The sequence below is a fragment of the Mauremys mutica genome, chromosome 10, assembly GCF_020497125.1.
Source record: "Mauremys mutica isolate MM-2020 ecotype Southern chromosome 10, ASM2049712v1, whole genome shotgun sequence".
In the NCBI taxonomy this organism is placed as follows: domain Eukaryota; kingdom Metazoa; phylum Chordata; order Testudines; family Geoemydidae; genus Mauremys; species Mauremys mutica.
Window position 1 is genome coordinate 59,992,022 of NC_059081.1, and position 19,418 is coordinate 60,011,439.

At 44.1% G+C, this 19,418-nt stretch overlaps 1 protein-coding gene across 6 annotated transcripts in view; it reads left to right on the forward strand.

Annotated features, from left to right (window-relative positions):
• Positions 1 to 19,418, forward strand: part of PARD3B (par-3 family cell polarity regulator beta) — a 665,445-nt gene that overhangs the window by 40,580 nt on the left and 605,447 nt on the right. For all 6 annotated transcript variants that reach the window (XM_045032213.1, XM_045032216.1, XM_045032214.1 and 3 more), the window contains exon 2: positions 18,561 to 18,662. In XM_045032213.1, coding sequence (XP_044888148.1) covers positions 18,561 to 18,662 — 102 coding nt within the window. The remainder of the gene's footprint in view (positions 1 to 18,560; positions 18,663 to 19,418) is intronic.

Genomic DNA, 19,418 nt, shown 5'->3' on the forward strand with positions numbered 1-19,418 from the left:
ATGAAAGCTGGAGGGATGTAGGTAAATATAACAGTCAGTAGTTTTCTGGTATAGGGTGGTGTTTGTGACCATCACTTTTTCTGCACTGTATTTTCACCCACCCTGTCTTTTATTACTTCCTCAGAAAGGGGGTGTGTGTGGTGGTGGTGTGGAGGGCTTCTGTGTGTGACTAAGGTCTGATCTACACTAAAATGTTAAGGTCAACTGTTACCTTGCTCAAGGGTGTGAAATTCACACCCTTAAGCAATGTAGTTAAGCCAACCTAACCTCTGGTGTAGACAGCGAGACATAGCTATCATCTCTTTCTGGATGGGAGACTCCCTCCTATTGGTGTAAGTAGTGTCTACACTGAAGCATTACAGTAGCACAGTTGCTGTGCCACTGTCAGGGGCGGCTCTAGACATTTCGCCGCTCCAAGCAGGGCGGCATGACGCGGGAGGCGCTCTGCCGGTCCCGCGGCTCCAGTGGACCTCCCGCAGGCGTGCCTGCGGAGGGTCTGCTGGTGCCGCGGCTCCACCGGACCCTCTGCAGGCACACCTGCGGGAGGTCCACCGAAGCCACTTGCCGCCCTCCTGGCGACCGGCAGAGCGCCCCCCGCGGCATGCTGCCCCAAGCACGTGCTTGGCGTGCTGGGGTCTGGAGCCGCCCCTGGCCACTGTAGTATTTCAAGTGTAGACATACCCCAACTCCAATACCTGTCTTTGCCAAAAAGCTGTAAGCCAGAGCATAATTCTTGATGGTGGCAGCAGTGCAACTAAGGTTCTGAATGATCAGTTTTGCTGCTGCCAATCTTGTTAATTTCATGCTGCTGCTGCTCTGCAAAGCTATGGAGAGGAATAAAATGCTTCAAAAACGAGAGCTAGAAACTTAAGTTTGTAATAGCTCTCTTTAAAAAATGAAAGCCTAATTTTTGCAGAAATTGAGGCTGAGCAGGGAAAAATTGCTACTGGCAAATGATTTTTCAAGCTTTAGTCTGTAACCAGTCAGACTTCATAAACTGATCATGGTTTTTTCTGGTCAGCATCTGGATAAGAAACATCCGTCTTTCATGGAATAAACTGCAGCTGCTACATCTCCTCTGCTGCAGAAAGGGTTTCTGCAATTACAATTTCTCTTAATATAATTCTAATATATTTTAATATTTTAAAAAAGAAATATAATAAAAAAATTAATATTGTATGTCATAACAATCAGATTTAAAATTCCTACAACAGATTATGTACTCCCTTGAGTGCAGGCAATACAGTTCATTCTTTGATATGTGATCACTCGACAGTGGACAATTTTTAATATGGGCAGGCCAGGATTCAGGTATACTATCCTGTTGTTGACCCAGAGCGGGTGAAGTTAGATCTGGCTGAGCGGCTCTAACAATCAGCAGAGTTGCTAAGTGATTATTTATCAGCTGTATAGTATGCAAATCCCCTGCTCTGATTGCCTGCTCATTTCAGAACTCCTTATCCATATGCCCCTAACAAAAATCTTCAGATAGCAATGGAGTAGTCTGCTAGCATTTGTACCTTTTTTGTGTTTTCTAGATCTGCTTTAAGCAGGTTTAGGTAACATAGTGGTTTAAAAAAAATGTTAAATATAAAACTCCATGCAGGCACAGCCAAACTTGGCTGCCTGAGTTTCTCTTTTCCCCCTATGCAATTACTTTTCTCAATATTGCGTCTGGCTTTTGAAGAAGGCGATCGCGTTCTCTTTTTCTCCAACTAAATTTATTTTTTAATGTGTCTTTATAGACTACATAGACTTCTCCTCTGTAACCTCTTCACCTTTCCCTCCAGTCTCTCACCTGTGCGGGCTGTGGTTTGTAAGTGTAATGCTTTAAAATGTTGTGTGGTCTGATAGATAACATAGCCTGAGGATGTCCTATGTCAGGAGATTATATATCACATTTTTGAAAAACATCGCCACAGAAAGATTGTGACATTGATTTAGGAGAGACATGATTGAAACATTTACAAGAAGAAATCTCTTACAACCTGCATTAGTTTGTTTATATGAACATATTTAGCGTATGTGTGTTTTAAATTGGATTTAAAAAAAATTAAAATGTATCTATAATGCACATAGAAAATTGAATAAATAGAATTTAATACAGGAACCTTTAGCTTGTGATTTTCTTTTTCACCTTTATTTATTTATGACTGAGAACAAAAATAAATAAACTACATAAACAGTTTTTTCGTCTCTTTTCAAAAAGTTTATTTTAAACCTATTAAATATCAGACATCCAAATAACCAGATTCCAAATGCTCCCTAACCCTAAGCCATAAAGCAGTAAAATACGTGCTTTTTACATCTATGACAAGATGACCCTGCTGGACACTTACTAACTAGGCTAATCCCAACACTGTATTCATGTGCTATTAGTGCCCCTGTGGTCTGGGCAGGCTGTAGGAACATTTAATTCTAGGCACACTGCCTGGGCAGACTTTGTCTGGTATCCCTTTCAGAAGTGGGACCCTGCGGTCCAGCTGCCCAATCCAAGCCTCCCCAGTAGGTTAAGCACACCCTTCCCAGAGCTCCATTCTTGTGGTTACTCTGGTGTACAGTTTACCCTTTCAGGGACACATGATGATTGAAGCAAATAATGCATAGATTTTTGCAGAAGAACCTGCTAAGCCATCCTCACTTCTGAATTTCCCAGTGTGTCCCGTCTTCTGTGTATCTTCCATTGTACTGTATATTCATAAAGGCAAAGACTGTTTATTTTTGTGTTCTGTATAGTGCAAAGCATGGCACGAAACAAATAATAATCCCAAACTACCAAAAGAGTAAACAGCACTGTACATTGTATAAGAGGACCAGTTTCTCACACCTATTTAACATTTAATAAGGTTCTCCTTATTCATAATGTTAAACTTAATAGTCCTTACTACATAGCTCACTTTGGGTGATGTTATAGGTGGCAGTATAGCCAAGTTTTTTTTTTTAAAGTGATAAGCTACTTCTTTCTGAATGTATTATGCAAGCTTGAAAGAAATGAGGATCAGGGTGGTGTGGCATGATTTTTTTTCTCTTTTATTTTGTTCAAAACCGTGTCCATCAATAAATCTTAAGCATTTCAAGCTGTAGAACTCCTACAATGAATGAGTAAACTAACTTGGTACACACAATACAAATTTAATTAAAAAGACAAACCATGTACTCTTCGCCATGTCCAGGCTTTTGCTTTTGACCAAAATAAATAAAATTTAACAATCTAATACAAGATTATGTGTAAATCTTTGCTGTTGAAGTTCGCTGTTGCCGTATAGGAATATTTTAATTTTAGCAAAAGCCTAAACTTGTTGGTTGAGTGAAGCAAGGTCTTCTACTCAATCGAAGGGTATTTCTGTGCTTCCTTGGCATTTGTGCATTCATATGACCTGGCTTTAATTTATCATTTGGTAAATATTTGCATAGTAATTCCTAAAATGCTCTCCCTCTCATAAAGGAATAGATGATAAACAGCCTTTAAATGGTTTGATGTTAAGCATAAACATGACTTGCAGCCCTAAGGCAGAATGAATATTGAACAGTGCATATGTATTTGAGAAATGGTGAGGTGAATTAGACCAGGTAACGTCTCAATATTTTTTTTCTTTAAATTTAGGATAATACCTTGAGTAAAGGTATAGATAGACCGTATAACATACGTAGCGTTCCGGGGGATATACACCCCCCATTCATGTAATTAGGATTTCAGGAGCTATTCAGAAGAGGCGGCTACAAATGTTTTTCTTAAATGACCCCATTAACACAAGAGTGCATTGAGTGACACAAGCATACTGTATGCATTCTTCAGCGGTTGGCTACAGTTTCTCTGTAGCTATTAATGTTTTATGTTTTCAGGATACTAGTTTTCTTGCTCTACTTAAAAAGGAAACTATTTGGACTTGCAAACTTCCTGTCCGGAGGGCTTAGAAGGAATCAATCTAGCAGCAGATGCCCCTTAGAAGACAGTGAACAACAAGAGCTATGAGAAGTAAACAAAAAGAAAAAAACCCTCCACATTTCCCCCACCCCCAAAAATCTTTGCTTTTTATGTGTGAATGTTTTTGAGGTGTTGAGATTTTTCTGAGTAGCCTTACACTGGTCAACTTTTCCTCCATTTTAACTTAGTGAAAAACATTTATCCTTTTGTCAGTGTTAGGATAGTTGAAATTTTCCAACTAGCTCTATCAACCTAGATAAATTCATAACAAATTTATAATTATTATAGTTGATTCTGTATCCAAGAAACAAATTTACCTCATTTGATTTGTTTTGATTTCAGCGAAACTCGTTGAAGTGATGATGGTATGTGCATTGAATACTGGAAATCATACCATTTAACAATTACAACCCATACACGACTGAAAGTAGGCAGCTCTGATAAATCTTGAGTTTAGTTTTGGTATTGTATTTTGATGATTTCCAGACTGTATTTAAGCTCCTGAAGGTGTTCCTGGCTTTATTGATTTTCCTCCCCTCCCCCCGGCTTGTTTCTTTAACCTGTGGGTAAACACTTTTCACAAGCAATCACTCTATATCTGCTCCCTGTCCTCATCCTCAAAGGAAATTTGCATAACGCCTGCAAAAGAAGAGCCTCAAAGCTTAAATTCATAATGTTGCCAGACATTAAAAATCATGGACTGAACAGACACTGGATTTATGGATTATTACAACAATCAATATCCCTCTCCCCTCCCCAGGACTAATGTGAGGGGTGTTAACAGGCCACTTCGCCTTGAATGGTCCATTAAAATATGTTTTAACTACTTACGCTAAACCAGAGGTGGGCAAACTACGGGGCCCGCGGGAACCTCCTGCCCGGCCTCTGAGCTCCTGGCCCAGGAGGCTAGCTCCCAGCCCCTCCCCCACTGTCGTCCCTTCCCTGCAGCCTCAGCTCACTGCGCTGCGGGCGCATCGCTCTGGGCAGCGGGGCTGCGAGCTCCTGGGGCAGCGCAGCTGCAGATACACAGCCTGACCCGGTGATCTGTGCTGCGCGGTGCGTGGCTGGCTCCAGCTGGGCGGTGCGGCTGCCTGTCCTGGTGCAGCCGCGTCATCAGCCACTGGTGCTCCATGCAGCACAGTAAGGGGGCAGGGGAATTTGGGGGGTGGGCAGGGGCCAGGGGGTTGAATGGTGGCAGGGCTTCCGGGGGCAGACAGGGAGAAGGGGTGGTTGGATGGGGCAGGGGTGCCGGAAGGGGGGCAGTCAGGAAGGAGAGGAGGGGTTGGATGGGGCGGCAGGGGGAAGTCAGGGGTGGGGGTTCTGGGGGCGGTCAGGGGACAGGGAGAAGGGGTGGTTGGATGGGGCAGGGGTCCTGTGGGGGCAGTTAGGACATGGGGGGGTGTTGGATGGGGTAGCTAGGGGCAGGGAGTCTGGGGGCGGTCAGGGAGAAGAGGTGGCTGGATGCGGTTGGTTCTGTCATCTCTTATTATTGATCCATGTGGTCCTGAAGATGTGGAACCAAAGGTACTTTAGATCCTGTGGGTCTGGACTAATGTCCCCCACACCAGCGAGCACCGTTGGAGTCGAGTCCATGACTTCAGGAGGTCACAAGAGGCACGTAAAGCTCAAAGACTGCCTTGAGCATTTGATAGTACCCAGCAAGATATCTGGGGGAAAAGGGAACCTTGAAGAGAATACAGTTATAATAATCTATAATATTGATAATAATATAATAATAATCTATAATACCTGTGCATACTGAGGTATAGATATTTCTTTATTTAGATGGTTGTATTTAGTTAAGTACCCTTCAGTAAGTTGTTGTGTGTATTTGAATTATTCTAAATTTTTACTATTCTTTGTCAATTTAATGAATCCATGTGGAATCCACTTCCATTTGTTCCAATTTAAATTCAATCTTTCTTTCTTTCTTTTTGGACACCAGTTGTATAATCTTGGCTACCATTAAATAACCTTTTATTCTGGTGTAACCTCTGTTTTCCTGCCTCCCCCTCCCCCCAGCTCTCACCTGCCAGGTAAATTATATTACCACTGGGACAGACCATTATTAAATCTTAGTGAGCGGTTTTGGAACGGGGTAACCGTCGGCTGTATTTCAAATTATAACACACTAATGCTATTCTGAGAGGTCTGTTTACCAGTTACCTCATCCGCCTGTTCTCTCTCAACTCGTCAGACCAACGCAGCTACAACGCTGCATATAAAAATGGTGAAATTTGAAACCTTTGCATCCCCAGATGAAGTTTCACTTTCACTTTTGAACCACAACTGCCTCTTCTGTAGACTCCAATTTGGTACTTTAAAAAAAACAAAGCAATTGTGCTGGACATGCAGCCAGAAATACAAGAGGCAAGGGACATGGATTAACTAGGCCACAACTGCATTGACTCGTTTGGGACTATCTGTCCATAACACAGACAATGAAAAGGTCCTCTTTCATTTACTAACCTGTTCAATCTTGTAGAAGGGCTGCTTAGCAGCCCATTGTGGTGAGGGTGAAAGGGTTGGAGAAAAGGGGACTGTGTCCTTGCTATATCAGACATTAGGAGCCTGAACCCCATTCACCAGCTTCTTTAGGGGATGCCTTCACCTAATTCTGGTTTAGCAAGGAATGGGTGCCCCACTGCCTTGTACAGCTGCCAACAGACAGTGCCAGCAATTAGCCTGTCTGCCTGCCCTTCACCTCCAGCTGAGTTTACAAACAGTTAACTCCCTTTCTGATATCAGATAACATATATATGCACTCCCTAATCAAAGAAGTGTTCCCCATCTTCTCTGCAAACTTGGGCACCAAATATATATATATGTTTTTGGTGTGTAATCACCAATCCTCCCTGCTGGCATATGAATGTAGCCACCTTCCAATTCACATATACTATGGCTTGCTCAACTTGTAAAGGCCTGCCATGTCCTTCACATATAATCTGCTATAGCATTTCACGCCAGTTTACAATTACCCCTGGGAAAAGATCTTGTATCTACACCTACCCTAAATCTCTTTGCTCTAATGATTAAGGCTGTGTCTATACTGCCTTACAGTTTGGACCATGGGGGTGTGAATAGCAGTTTGTTCCAAACTGCTGTGCTGTAACCTCCCTTGTGTGGACACTAGGCACAAGTTACAAGGTTCGTGTAATAGTCCGATGTTGGGGCCGTGCCCTCTCAGGGGCCGTCGGGAGCCAGGCCGCCTTACTACACGGCCCAAATCAGTCTCTGGGTTCTGAAGGTCTTGGGGGTTCGGCCCCTCAAGCAGGGGCTGAACAGAAGGCACACGGTTAGTACAGTGAGTCCCAGCCCTCAGTCAGGGCAGGGCAGCGAACCAGTTCTAAGCTCCGGTCCTGGCAGCCGGAGCTGAGCAATGGCAAAGTCAGTAAGCCCAAGCCCTAGCTCAGGGCGGGGCAGCACACAAGAGGCAGGGCTCAGACCCTCGGGCAGGGCTGAGCAGCAGTCTAAGTCAGTAAGCCCCAAGCCCTAGCTCAGGGCGGGGCAGCACACAAGAGGCAGGGCTCAGACCCTCAGGCAGGGCTGAGCAGCAGTCTAAGTCAGTAAGCCCAAGCCCTAGCTCAGGGCGGGGCAGCACACAAGAGGCAGGGCTCAGACCCTCAGGCAGGGGCTGAGCAGCAGTCTAAGTCAGTAAGCCCAAGCCCTAGCTCAGGGCGGGGCAGCACACAAGAGGCAGGGCTCAGACCCTCAGGCAGGGGCTGAGCAGTAATAATAGTTCAGGGCTCAGGTCCTTAAAGCAGGAGCTGAGCAGTAATCAAGTCAAGAAGCCCAAGCCCTAGCTCAGGGCGGGGCACCAAACACAGCAGTTCTAGGCTCAGTTCCTCACAGCAGGGGCTGAGCACACAGTCACTAGTTTAAGCCCAAGCCCTCAGTCAGGGCGGGCAGCAAAACAGCAGTTCGATAAGCCCTGGCCCTCTGGGGCAGGGCAGGGCAACAACAGTTCAATAAGCCCTGGCCCTCTGGGGCAGGGCAGGGCAACAGCAGTTCAATAAGCCCTGGCCCTCTGGGGCAGGGCAGGGCAAGAGCAGTTCAATAAGCCCTGGCCCTCTGGAGCAGGGCAGGGCATCAGCCTCAGGAAGCTCAGGTAAGTGCCGGCTTCTCTGCCTGAGTGCTGGCAGGAGGGGGAGTCTGCCACCCGTGAGTGGGGTGGCAGGGGGGACACAGGCCCACCCACTCCACTGTGTCCCAGCCCGGGGCCCTAACAGCGGCGTGGATCCGCTACAGTCAGTGGGGATCCTGGCCGCAACACACTGACATGGGCACATCCGTGCCCTCAGCCGGACAGGGTTCGGCTACCCCCGGGCTGCATTCCATCTCCCCCTCCTCGGGTACCTGCTCGTCGCTGGGCTCGGCAGCGGGGTCCCACACCATGGGTTCCTCGGCGTGGTGAAGGCGGTCTAGGTCGGGCTGCTCCTCCAGACTCGGGTCAGGGGGCCGCTCGGGCCGCTCCTCGGGGTACCGGGCTCGGGGCAGGCTCGGCCAGTCCACCTCGGGGTACCTGGCTCGAGGGAGGCTCGGTCGGTCCGCGTCAGGATGCCTGGCTCGAGGGAGGCTTGGTCCATCCACGTCCGGGTACCTGGCTCGGGGCAGGCTCGGTCCAGCAGGAGCCCGATCAGGAGCGTCTGTCCTCTCCGGCTGCTGGGCTCCAACTGAGTGCTGAGGCCGGGCTTTTATACTTCCTGTCCCGCCCCTTGACTTCCGGGGGGCGGGAACAGGTGGCAGTGGCTCCGCCCACTGAGGTGGCTGTTCCGGTTCCTCCCTCTCAGGGGCCGTCGGGAGCCAGGCCGCCTCACTACAGTTCCTCAGTTGCATTAATGTAGTCCCTGCTGGAAGAGGACTATGTTCATCACGGGTGCTGGAACAATTTGTATAATGGGGGTGCTGAGAGCCATTGAACCAAACATGGGCATCAGGTTTGTATAATTTTTGGTGGTGCCTAGAACGGGTCCAAGCAGAGCCGTCCCATCCTTAAGATAGACCGGGGAAACCACCCTGGGCCCCGTGCTATGGGGGGCCCTGCGCTTCGGGGGATGTGGGTTCCAAGCAGGGCCGCCCAGAGGATTCCGGGGGCCCGGGGTCTTCGGCAGCGGGGGGCCCTTCCGTTCCAGGACTCGCCGCCGAAGTGCCTCGAAGACCTGCGGCGGGGCCCCCCCCCGCCGCCGAATTACCGCCGAAGCGGGACCCGCCGCCGAAGTGCAGCCCGGTCTTCGGCGGTAATTTGGCGGCGGGGGGCCCCCGCCGCGGCTCTTCGGGGCACTTCGGCGGCGGGTCCCGGAAGGGAAGGGCCCCCCGCCGCCGAATTACCGCCGAAGACCGAGCTGAACTCGGCGGCGGGTCCTGCTCCGTCTTCGGCGGTAATTCGGCGGCGGGGGGCCCTTCCGCCCCGGAGCGGAAGGACCCGCCGCCGGCGAAGACCGGGAGCAGAAGAAGCTCCTGTGCCCGGCCCCGCAAGAGTTTTCCGGGCCCCCCCGGAGCGAGTGAGGGATCCCGCTCCAGGGGCCCCGAAAAACTCTGGTGGGGGCCCCTGTGGGGTTCGGGGCCTGGGGCAAATTGCCCCTCTTGCCCCCCCCTCTGGGCGGCCCTGGTTTCAAGGCGGCCTGGGGGATTAGCGGGGGGCCTGGTGCTGGCTCCTGGAGTCACTGAGGGGAGGGGGCGGAAACCAGAAAGAGGCAGGACAGAGGCTTGGGGGAAGGGGTGAAATGGGGGTGAGAAGGGGACAGAGCAGGAGCGGGCTGGGGTTGGGTTGCTTGCTACTGCCAGCACCAAGCTCCCCATTAACCTCCCAGGCCATCTTGGACCCCACATACCCCTGAAGTGTGGGACTCCCCAAAGCGTGGTAAGCCCAATCATTCGTGGAGCTGGGCCCATGTTTCTAAATATTGGTGGAGCACAGGCACCACGGGCCCATATAACTCGCCGCTTATGGAACCAAACTGTAAACCCTGTATAATGGAAACCACTTCAAGGCAGGTGGTGCTGCAGCCCCCCCCACACCTCTAGTTCCAGCACCTATGATGTTAATGCAAACGAGGAATCTTTTAGTTCGTGCTTGTAGTGTTCACATGAGGGTTACAGCGCAGCAGTTTAGTACAAACCTCTTGGTCCAGACTGTAGGGCAGTGTGGACGAGCCATTATTCAACCCCTTTACAAAATCCAAAACTGCTTTCACGCAGGTGTACAATAATTTCAGATAGCTGCTTTATGGCTGCTGAAAAGGGGCATCTGCTGGTTCCATAACATATGCCGCCTCTTCCATGCCAACTCAGAATGACCTTGCCACTGAGACCCAGTTGTGAACCTTCGGGCAACTGGCTTTCGGCCTATAGGCCCAGTGCACAAATCTGTCACTGGCTGTTGTGCCTCATTTACTTGCTCCTGAAAATAGGGTAAATAGCAAAAAGTTAACACATTCATCTTAATATGTTGTTTTCATTAAGGTTACAGTTGTTGCCTTTAGAAGAAGACATGGTTACTGATTTGGGGTACAAACCTCATTTTTGTAGCATTTGAGTCTGTCAATAAATATTTTGTATATAATCCATCCCAATCCTAAGCAAAAATGGAGTGATGTATGTACCCTGATTTTAATTTTTATATCAAAATTAAGCCAGGATGTGGCAAAATGTTAAATTATTAGTTGATAGGATATAGTTTTGTGTTTGTTTGAGTGTGTGGGAAGCAAGGTGCAACTTCAGCTAACAAACTTTATAAATTGTTAGTCAACCCTTCCTTATGTATATAAACTGTTTTCCTTTGGTACAGTCTGTAACTTTATAATTTAAACTCTTACTTCCCTACTGCAGTCAGGGAATGGTGCCTGTTAAGTCTGAATGAAAATACTCCTCTTCTAGTTCTAGTGCATCCTTAAAAAATAGTCTGTAACTCCAATGGTACTCTTCTTAAAAGAATTATCCCATGACATCAGAAAGACCAAGACCTTTAAATCCAGGGAGACCCAAAGTTGTCTTGACGCTTATAATAGAGAAGATCATATGGAACGTGTCAAATAAAAAAGTTTAAATAAAATAAACTTTATAGATCTTATGGCTTATATTTTTCCTTTATGGAAAGTTTAGATTCTTCAGATGTTGATGGTACCATCAGAGAAGTGCTGGAACTGCTTTCAGGCCTGTTCCTACTCACTTTGAACCCTGGCTGTGAATTTTTTTGTTAGTTGATTGCACTTGTAGTCCTTCTCTTTCCTTAAAATAAAGGTGGTGTTTTGGCTTTTTTAATCTTAAGGGATGGGGGAGGGGGATAGTTGTTCTCATGGCATTTGACTTCACAGCAACTGGAGGTGAATGGCTTGTGCCTAATTTGCAACTGTAGAGGTTGGAGTGGGGGAGGGAGTTACATTTATTGCAGCTATTTAGACTTTGAGTGGAAACCGTTTTTTCCTCCTTGTGTCCTAAGAATGTTTGGAGTTTGCTGAGAGAGTAAAATATTCTTCGGACTTGAGATGTATATGGAATGGATGGGTGATTTTGCAAATTTAACCGATTATTTGTGCTTTTGGAGGTGAACCAAAAGAATTTTCTACAATTAGACTGTCCATAACAAGTTGATATTGTTGTTTTTGTAAACATCAGGTATCAACAAATCTTCTCTCTTCTTATATGATAGCTGCTTTACAAGGCTTAAAGGTCATTGATGTTTCTAATGTGAAATTTAGTCTCTTAAAACCAAATGTTTAATGCAACCTTCTTTGGAGGTTATGTCCTTAAAATCATGATGCTTCACCAAGTGCTGGTCTTCTACCATATAGAAATGACCAGAAATGCTAGGGAAAGGAGGAAAGTAGCACACATTAAAAATTCTTATTTTTTCTGCTAATGTTGTTTAGTTGCTCATCTTTGTATTTTAGTGTAAATCTTAAAATTCCTTATGCTCGCACATGTGAATACTGAAGTGTCAAGTTACTCTTGAATGTCTTGTTTGTTTTTTTTGTATATCTTATTTATGAGAGTGAGAAGCTAAATTTTATATTGGCAGTGTTTTTTGTCTTAGGATGCTTGTGGGGAAAGTTAAACTCTCCTGCTTCAGACTCATGCAGGAATTTGCTTTTTCTTACTTATGCCCACCCACAGAAGCATTCTGTTACTGGATTCTTCTTGTGATCCCAGGTTACAGAAAAGTTAAGACTTTATTATCGTATGTGGGGGTGGCTTTTAGTTGTTGTATTTTGGGCAGCATGTTGCATTCTTTAGGACCACACAGCTTTTCTTCCTAAAACATTGGCATCTTGGATTATAGAAGCTATAAAATGTCAAGTAGACACAAACAGTGGAAAACAAAAATATTTTCACCAGCTGTTTTTTCTTTAAAAGCATCTTAAAACCATGTACAGTAGACTTGCGAAATAGCATAAAATTTATTTGTTTTAATATAGTTTGATATAAACACACTATCCCACAGAAATTTGTGTAATTTTGCAAGTGTACTATTTAAATCAAAGGTCCCAGTTTTACTAACTATGAATACATTTATATGACTATTGAAAGGTAGGGGATAAGCATCTATTGCTAATGTTGCAGTTTGAGTCACATTTTATAAGCTTATTATAAGGGTCAGGTTATTCTTTTTGCAAGGTTTCTGCATTAAACAAATTGTTTTGTTCATGAGATCACGTTTGATAAGTTTCTTCTTTGCTTTTTTTTTAATTTTTTTATTTAATCTCAGAATTTGGTAGGCACACTGAAAATGCTCAAAACAGTTGAACTCCTGGCTTTAAAAAGTAATGTTTTGAGGTGTAATAGTGGCCTGAAATTCAGACTAAGGTAATTAATAGACTGAATTTCATCATTATGAATACCGGTTTTGTCTTTGCATATTTTTTAGTAGATTTTTGTCATTCAAGCGTTTTGATATTTAAGATAAACAATTTTGGTGGGTAGTTTCAATGCAACATTGGAGGGTGAAAACGATGGCAAATTCCCAGAATATACAGGAGTATTTCTAGGGACACATCAGCTGGAAGTAACAGGAGGAGGAGAAGGACCTGGGAGTATTGGTTGATCACAGGATGACTATGAGCCGCCAATGTGATATGGCCGTTAAAAAAGCTAATGCAGTTTTAAGATGCATCAGGTGAGGTATTTCCAGCAAAGATAAGGAGGTGTTAGTACCGTTATACAAGGCACTGGTGAGACCTCATCTGGAATACTGTGTGCAGTTCTGGTCTCCTATGTTTAAGAAGGATGAATTCAAACTGGAACAGGTTCAGAGACGGGCTACTAGGATGATCTGAGGAATGGAAAACCTGTCTTATGAAAGGAGACTCAAAGAGCTTGGCTTGTTTAGCCTAACCAAAAGAAGGTTGAGGGGGGATATGATTGTTCTTTATAAATATATCAGAGGGATAAATATTAGGGAGGGAGAGGAATTATTTAAGCTTAGTACCAATGTGGACACAAGAACAAATGGATATAAATTGGACACTAGGAAGATTAGACTTGAAATTAGATGAAGGTTTCTAACCATTAGAGGAGTGAAGTTCTGGAACAGCCTTCCAAGGGGAGTAGTGGGAGCAAAAGACATATCTGGCTTTAAGACTAAGCTTGATAAGTTTATGGAGGGGATGGTATGATGGGATGGCCTAATTTTGGCGATTAATTTGGCAATTGATCTTTGATTATCAGCAGGTAAGTATGCCCAGTGGTCTGTGGTGGGATGTTAGATGGGATGGGATCTGAGTTACTACTGAGAATTCTTTCCTGGGTGCTGGCTGGTGAGTCTTGTCCACATGCTCAGGGTTTAACTGATTGCCATATTTGGGGTCGGGAAGGAATTTTCCTCCAGAGCAGATTGGCAGAGGCCTTGGAGGTTTTTTGCCTTCCTCTGCAGCATGTGGCAGGGGTCACTTGCTGGAGGATTCTCTGCACCTTGAGGTCTTTAAACCACAATCTGAGGACTTCAGTAACTCAGACATAGGTTAGGGGTTTGTTATTGAAGTGGATGGGTGAGATTCTGTGGCCTGCATTGTGCAGGAGGTCAGACTAGATTATCATAATGGTCCCTTCTGACATTGTCTATGAGTCTATAAAGATACTTTTATTGAATTATTTGCTTGTAAAACCACACTGCACCTTACAAACTCAGAATCAAGGAAGAACAAGACACACAATATTGAGTATATGGCTAGTGGTCAACATGCGGGAGTCACTGGACTGAGAGAGAGGATACCTTGACAGTAGTGCATGCTAATGTCTTGTATAATATTACCCTGCAACTGAAGATAGGAGAGTGACTGCACTATCCTGGAACTAAGATTGGGCCAAATATACGTGAAAATTGTAATGTGTATAATTAAAAACAGATTGAGACATGAAGTTGCACTCTGTGATTTTATATGAGTGTGAATATAATGTAATTAAAATATGCTTCATGCAAAAGGTCTCTTGTAAGGTATAATTACAAAGCTTATAATCTACTGAGTGTGGTCATCCTATTTGTATAAATGTATCGCTCTTGTATCTGAAACTAGAAATATGAAATATAACTCCGAGAGCCTATTGTAATTACGCAAAGTGTGGGCCATTAATGGTGGTTTGGAATCTTGATGGCTCCCATCGACCAGGACAATTGACTGACTGTGGGCGGCTCTGTTTGCAGGCAGGCCTTCCTGTGAGTCAGGCTGGGGGGAATGAAGGCTTGAGGTCTTACAGTGACATGTGATCATGTCACCTGAACTGGAATCCATCTTTAACCTGGTGCTTTTCCATTGAGAAGGAGGGGTGGGAACCCAGAGGGACAAATTATTCTTGCCTTATGCAAAAGATATATAAGTGGGTGGAACAGAACAAAGGGAGTGGCTATCATGAAGAATCCCCTAGCTACCACCTGAGCTGGAACAAGGGCTGTACCAGAGGAAGGGATTGTGCCCAGACTAGGAAGGCATCCAGTCTGTGAAAGACTGTGAAACATCTCTGAGGGTGAGATTTTTATCTGTATTCAGTTTTATTACTGTACTAGGCTTAGATTTGCATGTTTTGTTTTATTTTGCTAGTAATTCATTTTGTTCTGTCTGTCACTACGTGGAACCACTTAAATCCTACTTTCTGTATTTAATAAAATCACTTTTTACTTATTAACCCAGAGTATGTATTAATAGTTGGGAAGGGAGGGAGGGAGGCAAACAGCTGTGCATATCTATCAGTGTTATAGAGGGTGAACAATTTGAGTTTACCCTATATAAAGCTTATATAGGGTAAAACAAATTTATTTGGGGTTTGGACACCATTGGGAGTTGAGCATCTGAGTGTTAGACTGGAACACTTCTTAAGTTGCTTTCAGTTAAATCTGCAGCTTTGGTGCATGTGGTTCAGACCCTCGGTTGGTGCTGGAGCAGACTGGCGTGTCTGGCTGAACAAGACAGGGTGCTGGAGTCCCAAGCTGGCAGGGAAAGCAGGGGCAGAAGTAATCTTGGCACATCAGTTGGCAGCACCAATGGGGTTTCTGTGGTCCAACCCGTCACATGAGGTTTAAGCACAGGAAAAAGATGAAATGAATTTTTGCTCATACAGTCAGATATTAATATATGTGAAAATTCTCTGAGAGCTGTACTAAATATTCAATTTCAATTAAAATAGCATGTGGTAGTAAAGATGCTGTTAATTAGCTATTGAAACTATATAATGGGAAGTAAACTTGCCCTTTAAGTGCTCTTATGGAAACCCTTTTTCCTGGTTTGTAAACTTCCGTTTATCAGTATAAAATTAGTTCAGTTTACAACTTGTAGGTAAAGGGAAGATAGATAAGGTTGCTAGGGAAAAATGACTTGTTTAAACATTACCTATGGCAGAGTGGAATTGGCTGGCTTCCCAGTAGATGTTTGGGTTTTATCAGAGTTTCTGTGGAGGATTATGTGCTAAAGCTCCGAATTGAGAGTGGGTGGGTTGCGACCTGTTTTCACTTATGACTATTTGAAACTTATGGGCTTAATTGTACCTCTTCTCCCATTTTGGGCATTGGGTCATGTTGTACTCCAGTTTATTTTTTGGCATGCAAATTTTGAGACTAAAGTGGGTCCCTATGTGCAAATTATATTGCAGGGATAATTTTGGTGTGACATCCTGTGGGCAGGAGGGTTTTGGCAACTGAGGAACTGATGTGCTTGCTGTGTGAGGGAACACGGACTCACTTAGAAACTTTTGCGGTGCAGACAAGGTGGTAGCATGTAATGGACTGATGCCCCACCCCCATTCTGATTTTTTTTTATTTTTTTTTTGGAGGCACTTAGTACTTCTTGGCTTTAGTACAGATGATAAAAACAGCCTTAATCAAACTTGGTCCATAACATGCATATATAGTCAGCCAACATGTCATTAATGTCTCTTGCTCATCTGCTTTAGGGTGTTCTCGGGTGGTCAGAATCTGCAGGTTTTTATGAAAACTGTGACAAAATATCACTTTATATAAATATGGTGAGGGACAATCTCAATTTTCAGGGAGTTATTTTGTTGTTTGTATCATAAGAGCACCCCAGCCAAGATTGAGTTTTCATTGTTCTAGATATTTATACAAACCTATGCAAATATTCCGTGCTTCAAAGAACTTAAAATCTAAATAGACATGACAGAGACAAGGGGGTGGGAGAGATGGTTACATTGCAGAAGAATCAGGATAGTAGCTGAAAAACCTTTGGTTAGTTCAGTGTGGTTCTTTTTTCCCCTCATGTAGCTTTTGTCAATTTTGTGATTTATTTTGTGTGGGGTGGGGGGGGGACTTTTAAAGAGTCTAGGAAATGGGATGGAGAGGGAAGGCTGGAGGGGAAGAATTAATAGGAGCAAAAGAGAAGGGGAAAATGAAAGGAGCAGAGAGGGTGGGAAGAATGGTGATGGGGGTGGAAGGCAAGGAGAGTCAGGCTGGGCACATAGGTCCTGTGTGGGAGAGAGTGGGAGGAAGTTGGAGCAATCAGCTGATGACCTGAGTCTTGTTGGGAAGTCAGGCCATGTCTACACTACAGGAACTAAACCAGGATAGTTACAGCACCGTAGCGATGCTTGCATAACCCTGTAGTGTACATGCAGTCTACATTGACAGAAGAGGGTTTTACTTCAGTCTAGGGATACTACCCAAGTTGACAGAAGCATTCTTCCGTCCACCTATCTGCATCTACACTGAGAGTTAGGTTGGTATTGCTACGGCACTTGGGTGTGCTTGCCTTTTCCTCCACAATATTTCAACATTTTTAATGCAGATCAGGCCTCAGTCTGATATTACCAACATCCAAGAGGTTATAGAGGTACAAGGGAAGCCCTAGCTGGACTGCTTCTCTCTCAGCCTGTGATTTTGCTGTTTAGAACCTTATTAGAGGGTAGCTCTCAGTGCTGGTTCCACCCTTAAAGCAGGTGCTTTTGCTTTTAACTTCCCCATGGATTTAAAATTGCCCAATCTTCTAAGATGTGGATCTAATTATTAACTACTTTATTTAAATTCAGTGGGGGTAACTTAAGGGTAGAATGGCATAATTTTTTCTGAATTTTGTTTTTAATTTGTAAGGCACAATATGCTTTCTTTATTGAGTTATTTTATTTAACTAAGCAGGTTGTCCTTTTTTCAGCCTGCTACAGAGAGGATATCCAAGCCAGCACTATGTTTGCCAATATTATTGATGATTAACTCTGGTTCAGTGCTTAACCTCAGGAATGACACTTGGAATTCTCTAGTAAGCAATTCATTTAGAAACCAAACCTTTTTCCACTGAAGTTGATGATTGTGCCATTGGCTTCAGGGGAAGCATTGTGTAGCGTTCTGTTAAAGTTGGGGAGGGGAAGATGCTGTCTTCTGAGGACTGAAACTTGGTTCCTGTTGTGCCATGTCAAATTACATGAGTAAGCTTAACCTTCTGCATTTTGCCTTGGTGAATCCCATTGTCAGTTGTCTCTGTTGGGGGAGCAACTTTCATAAGCAGGAAATTCTTGGTGGATGGTGTAGGTGAGATAGGGTACGGTATGAGTATTGTTTTGCAAAACACACATACATTTTCCCCCAAGTTGTCAGACAGTAAATTTTCTTTAAATTACAGTGGTTTACAGTGATATAGCATGGTTTCTTTAAATTTCTTTCTTGTGTATTTTTTTATATTTATAATTGGAGATACACCTATTACATCTCCTAGAACTGGAAGGGACCTTGGAAGGTCATTGAATCCGGCCCCCTGCCTTCACTAGCAGGACCAAGTACTGATTTTTGCCCCAGATCCCCAAGTGGCCCCCTCAAGGCTTGAACTCACAACCCTGGGTTTAGGAGGCCAATGCTCAAACCACTGAGCTATCCCCCCCCCCTGAGTTATCCCACAAGTGTAACCTCATTTACATTTGGTAAAGAATTAAAATGTACAGTAAATCAATGCAGATATACATCTTAAGATCATATTGGACATTATTCCATTGGTAGTAACCTGACACAAAAATTCACACTATTTGTATCAGTAGATGTTTCTTTGAACTCTTCAACCAGAAATAGTCTTCAAAATATCCCATTTTAGACAAACATCTTTACCAAAGGGGAGAGAAGTAAAAATGGAATACAAAAGTCTTATTGGCTTGATTGAGCTAAAAGCTGAAGTTTGGTTTGATAAAATACCTTGTTTTTGTTGTTGTTCTGCAGGACCCTGCTTACTGGGTGAACATTCACCACCTCGAGTATACAGATGGGGGGATCCTGGACCCAGATGATGTGCTGGCAGACGTTGTGGAGGACAAAGATAAGGTAGATAAAAATAGAGAGGTGGTGGTGGTGGCTGCAAGTTTGAATTACAATATTGTACTTGCCTTTCCTGTGTACCTTCAATAACCTTATGTACTTGCTTGGTACTTGAGTACCAAGAATGTGGTGCAGTATTCAGTACCCTTAAATCAAACACATCTGCCTAGACATGTTGCAACTATGTTCTTCATTCAGCACTACTGCAAAAGCAAAATGTATGACCAAAACAGCTGATATATTCACATAAGATAAGTATTTGATTTAAACCTTAATCCTTTAATTCAAGACATTTTATGGTTCTCTTGTAGTTTTATGAAACGGGGGTGGTTTTTGATGAGGAGAGGATGTGGAGTTGGATGGGATATTAATTTTATCCCAGTAATATTTCTAACTTTTTTTTTAAGTATCTCTAGAGGAAAGTTTGAGAACCACTCATAAGTCATGGATTAATGTAAAGAACTATAGCAATTCTATTTTGTAATTCACATAGAATCAATGTGCTTCGGAATGGAACTGAAAGTCTGGGCAGGTCACACCCACTCCAGTACACTCTAGTGTGTGCTTTATATATTCCCAAAGGCCATGGGTGTCCAGCTTGGGAATTCCTGACCCAAGGTATCCTATATGTACATAGAAATAGCTCACTAGCTCACCTAGTATTGCTGCTTAATTACCCTGCCAGAATAGTGTAGTTTAAGTGAATTCATCAATAAATTACTTGCAGTATGTAGTCTGAAGAGTGTAGTTCATATCTGATTA